Source organism: Alligator sinensis, unplaced genomic scaffold (assembly GCF_000455745.1).
Source record: "Alligator sinensis unplaced genomic scaffold, ASM45574v1 scaffold778_1, whole genome shotgun sequence".
Classification (NCBI taxonomy): Eukaryota; Metazoa; Chordata; order Crocodylia; family Alligatoridae; genus Alligator; species Alligator sinensis.
In genome coordinates, this window is record NW_005842946.1 from 106,475 (window position 1) to 111,546 (window position 5,072).

A 5,072-nucleotide genomic window follows, 5' to 3' on the forward strand; every position below is an offset into this window, starting at 1 on the left:
CCCTACGACACATAGCAGACCCGGATGACGCTGAGGACCCGGATACAGACCGCCCCGCCTACTTGCCATCCTATTGGCCCGTCGCCCCACCAGGCACTTCGCCATTGGGTTGCGTTGCTAGAAGGGGCGGGGCCTCCTAGCGTCTAGGCCCTCCTCCCCCTTTATGTCTCAGCAGGACCCGGCTGTAAAGGAAAGCGGGCGGGGAGGACCCGGGTGGACATAGGACCCACCCACCGCCGTGGTGAATAATGCAGGATCGGGTGGAACCTCGTGACACAGCACCACGCACCTTCCAAGCACGTGTACGCGGGGCGGGAAAGGGGCCGCTGCAGCCAGCTGGGGGGGCTGAGGGGTGTGCAGGGCTCCCATGGCACCAAGATGCAGCCAGCTCATGGGTGGTGAAGGGCCAAGTATAATGGGTGGGGTCACCCGGGGTGACAGTGCAGCCAGCTCAGGGGTGGGACAACTGGGAAAGCTAAGTAGAACAGGACTTGCAGGGTTTGTATGGCTCTGAGATGCGGCCAGCTCTGGGGTGGGGAGAACCTAGAGAGTTCAGTATAATATCCTCCTGGACAGGGCTGCCAGTGGCATTGGGATGCAGCCAGCTCTGGGATGGGATGAATTCAGGCAGCCCTGGAGAAAGGCTGAGTATAACATGAGAGGGAGTCAACCAATGCAGCCAGCTCTAAAAGGTGTGAAACCAAAAAGCCAAATATAACATACCCTTTGAATGGCACTGAGATGCAGCCATCTGTGGTACAGTGGGGGGTTGTCTGGCTCTTGAGATACAGCCAGCTGGGGGGGGCAAGAGGGAAGGACTGAGTAGAACACCTGTGGTTGGGGACAGGGGGGGAAATACAGTCATCTCTGGGGCATAGCCCAGCCCCAGACACCCTAATCCCCACTCCTACCCCAAGGCCTCCCCAGTACCCCACTGCATCTGCTCCACCACCCGACGGAGGGTAGGTGTAGCCCCACTCAGATGCCTTTGTTCCTGGCATGGATCCATGGCATGGGTGGGATCCACTGCATGCACATGGATCCCACCCATGTGCATGCAGTGCCACCTGACTGCCTAGGTGCTGTCTGTAAGTGCAGCCCCTCCCTGACACTTAGGACTTTCACCAGTGTGCAGCACCTTCTGGAGACCTGGGTTCTTCATGTGCAGCTGCTGATTCTCTGGGCCCCAAGTCCAAGGTAGGGGTGTCTCCCACTCACTTGCATCCAGGGCTGCCATCCTGTTGCAGGGTGAAGCCTCCTGCCTTTGGGGAGGGGAAAAAGAGGGAGGGGAAGGGGGAAGCCCCACCCTCCAGATGCCAGAGGAGATGAGCCAGCCTGCTCTGGGCATTACCATAACTCCTCGCCTACCACATGTTCCCCACTTGGACCCTGCACACTAAGCCTGGAAGCTCCCCATTGTGGGGCATCACAGCCAGCCATGTGCCAGAGTCATACAACGGGGCACAGAGTGGCCAGGAAGCACAGCAGTTGCTGCCCCAGGCAGTCTCTGGGAAAGCTGTAAGTGACAGTAACTCTGATCTCATCCAGGCTCTCAGCCACCCCCCACAGCTGATGGTCAGACTCCCACCTCCCATTTCTGGGCCCCCTCTAGCACCACTCCAGGTTACCAGTGTTGTCCCCAACGGACAGTGTGAGTTCGTGCCCGGTGCGCTATTGCCAATGAACACACATGGGTGGAGGATCCAACTTAATCTTTATTGTTTCCAGTCTGCGCAGAGAGGGGTGCTTGGCAATCGTTTGCAAAGCAAGCACCACTGGTTTCTACCTTTGGGTACCTTTTATACATATGTTTGCAAGTGTATCGCTCAGTGATTGGTTACAAGCCACTGACATAAGACGTTCTCTACTGAGCATGTCTCTATTCCTATGTTTTAGCCATGTAATTCATTTACATACATATATGTTTCATTAACATACTTTTGCCCTGCCCAGGGGTGTGATTTTTAGCATTATAATGAGACCTTTTTCTGAACTTCTTGCTATCTTACAGGTGACAGGGAGACATTATCCTGCTGGTGTTAGGGAGGCATTCCAAGAATCCTCCGCATCCCACACGCTGTGCTCTGCAAGCATCTCTTAACACACACATACCACACCCCTCCCAGCATCAATAAGTTGCCTTAAGTATTCAGTTAGATATAGTTTGCAAAAGCTAGATATACCATAAAAAAGATTACATCACCAGCACCCCCTGCTCCCACCCTCCCAGTCACACCTCACTCTGAAACCTAGCAACTGGGCTCCCAGTTGCAACCCCCACCCCCAGCCACACCCCTCTCTCAGAGGGACTAGGGGCTTTTTGGATCCCAGGGGGCAACAGAAGCACTGCCTGGGGGAACTAGGGTGTTCAAGGACATGAGCTCAGGGGAAGGGGGTGCAGGGCAGGAAGCAGAGAACAGAGCAGTGGATGGGCAGTGGGCATAGGACAGGGAGTAGGAAGTAGAACAGCAATTGGGGCATGGAGCAGAGACCAGAGCAGTGGGTGGGGTAGGGGGCGCAGGCAGGGTGCCAAACACAGAGTAGCACTGGGGCAGGAACTTTCTGTCTCCTGAAGTTCCCTTCTTTCTGGACATTGCATTTCCTGGAACACTTGCTCTATGGCATACAAGGTGAGGTCCCAACCCCTGGCAAGGGTGGGGAGGAGGGGAAGAGGAAGCAGAGACAGCTAAGCAGTAGCCGTATTGCCTTCTGGGGTGCAGGGAGGATGACATGTCGTATGAGACAATACAGTACATAAAGGACTGCTGAGGAGCCCAAAGCAGCTAGATTCTGTAGGATGGAGGGTGACTAACTCTTTCTCCATGCTAACCCCCTCCAAGGGAACCCAGGTCCCTAGGGTCATAGCCTCCCTGACTCTGACCCCCACACACCATGCTCCCCTCCCAGAGAACCCAGGCATCCAGGCTCCCACGCCCCTCCCCCCACCCCCCAACTCCCACAGAAGCACAGCATCTGGGCCCCCAGCCCCCTTCCTGATGTTTAGCACCCCCACAAACACAGCCAGCTGGGAGTCAGGCAGATCACACAGGTTTATTGGGAAAGAGCAGGGGGGCGCTATCAGTCCTCATCCTGAGGGGGGAACACCAGTGTCTTAGGGTCGTAGTAATTGGGGTCCAGCACAGGCAGCCCCTGTGCCTCTCGCTGCCGCACCAGCCGCTCTGCCTCACGCCGGGCCCACTCCTGCATCCTGTGGGAGGGAGGGGAAGGGGAGAAAGTCAAAAAGGATCCAGGCTCCCAGCTCCCCCTGCTTTCACCCCCCTCAACCCTCTGGCAGAGAACCCAAGCATCTGGGCTCCCACCTCTCCCTGTTCTCACTCTCTAGCTCCCACTTCTCTCCCAGATAACCCAGATGTCCTGAGTTCCCCCCCAACCCTGCTAACCCGTTATCCGGCATGTAGTGCATCAGGGTGAAGCCTATGACGATGCAGACGGAGATGCTAAAAAAGAAGACAATGCGCATGTTCCACAAGTCCATAACTGGGTCATCATCAAAGCCATGGTAATCCGGGTTCTGGGGGACAAGGGGAGAGGCAGCATCAGTGGCTGGGGGGCACCACATTCCTTCCCCCCCCACTCTGCTCAGTGCCGTCTGCATCTAGCTTTGGGGCAGGGTGGCTGAGTATAACAGGGCATGGACACTAAACACTACTTGTTTAGTGCCCAGATGCGCTGAGCTCTGGGATGGGGTGGCTAAGAGATGGCAGAGTATAATAAACCCTGGAGACTGCTTATTCGGTGTCCAAGTACATCCAGCTTTGGGCTTGGGGAAGGGAGATGCCTGCATAGAACAAAGCGTGGAGCCAGCTTGTTCGGTGTCCAGATTCACTTAACTCTGGGGTAGAGTGGCTGGGAGATGGCTGAATATAACAGGGTATGGAGTCAGCTTGTTCAGTGTCCAGATGCACCCAGCTCTGGAGTGAGTCCGACTGAGGCAGAGAGACAGGTTATTCAATAAGCACGTGCACCCAGCTCTGAGGTTGGGGGAAAGGGGGCAACTGCATTGAACAAAGCATGGAGACACCTTGTTCAGTGCCTGGATGAGTCCAGTTCTGGGCTGGGGCAGAAGGGGACAGCTTGATATAACAGGGTATAGAAAGAGGTTGTTCAGTGCCCAGATGCATCCAGCTCTGCAGTGGTGTGGCTGGAAGATGGCTGAATTTAATAGGGTATGGAGATGTCTTGTTCAATACCCAGGTGTGCCCAGCTCTGGGGTGGGGCCAAGTGGGCAGCAGAACATAACAAAGCAAAACAGTGCCTGGATGCACTCAGCTCTGGGGTGGAGTGGGGTGTCTGGGAGGCAGCTGAGTATAATAAAAACCAGATGCAGTAGCTTGCCACCAAGCACTTGGGAACTGGAGCCGAGGTGATAGAGAGAGACACCCACTGCCAGGCCCTAGGGCCCAGACACCTGGATTCTCTGAGCTTTGGGAGAACAGTGTAGGTGCAAGCAGGGGAAGCTGGGACCCTGGGCACCTGTTTTCTCAGTGAGGGGAGTGGGAGCTTGGGTATGAGAGTAGGGGGAGCCCAGAAGCCTGGGTTCCATTTCCCAGTCTGAGAGGGCAGCAGGGAGTAGGAGTTCAAACCACCACCTCCCACCCTGGGAGGTAGGTCCTGGGAGAAGAGTTGTCCCTGCTTCTTTAAGAGGTGAGGCTAAGTCTGGCTGACCTTGGCAATGCCCTCTGTCAACCCTGGACAGGGGCAGAGAGGAAAGGAACAGAACCCAGGTACCTGACATCCCACTGTTCTTATGCCCCAGCCCCTCGTAGAGCTGGAGAACCCAGGGGTTCAGGTTCCCAGACCCCCACATTTATCTTATGGGGATGTGCCAGACCAGGGAGCCCCTGGATGAGGGAGGAATTGAACCCAGTTCTCCTAGGTCCAGCTGCCCCTGCCCCCGCCCCCATTGCCCCTCCTTATTCTTTGACCCCACCCCTCCCCCATTGCCCCCAAACACTTCTCTGCCCTCCACTGCCCCTTGGCCTCTCCCCCATTGCTTTGTCTCACCTCTTTACCATTGGTCCTCCCCCAAGCCTTGGCCCCGCCTCTTCGCC

General features: G+C 56.2%; 1 protein-coding gene across 1 annotated transcript; it reads right to left on the reverse strand.

Annotated features, from left to right (window-relative positions):
* Positions 1-3,066: 3,066 nt before the first annotated feature.
* NDUFB11 (NADH:ubiquinone oxidoreductase subunit B11) lies at positions 3,067-5,066 on the reverse strand. Its single transcript, XM_006036313.3, has 3 exons — positions 5,034-5,066; positions 3,402-3,532; positions 3,067-3,208 (listed from the first exon to the last, which is right to left on the reverse strand). The coding sequence occupies exons 1-3, from the start codon at positions 5,034-5,036 to the stop codon at positions 3,079-3,081; spliced, it is 264 nt and encodes an 87-aa protein (XP_006036375.2). The 5' UTR covers positions 5,037-5,066; the 3' UTR covers positions 3,067-3,078.
* Positions 5,067-5,072: the final 6 nt, after the last annotated feature.

Excerpts from the sequence above, each read along its gene's own strand:
- NDUFB11 (XM_006036313.3), bottom strand. Across the intron at positions 3,209-3,401 it reads CACTACATGCCGGATAACGG|GATGCAGGAGTGGGCCCGGC; the intron begins GTTAGCAGGGTT and ends TCCCTCCCACAG.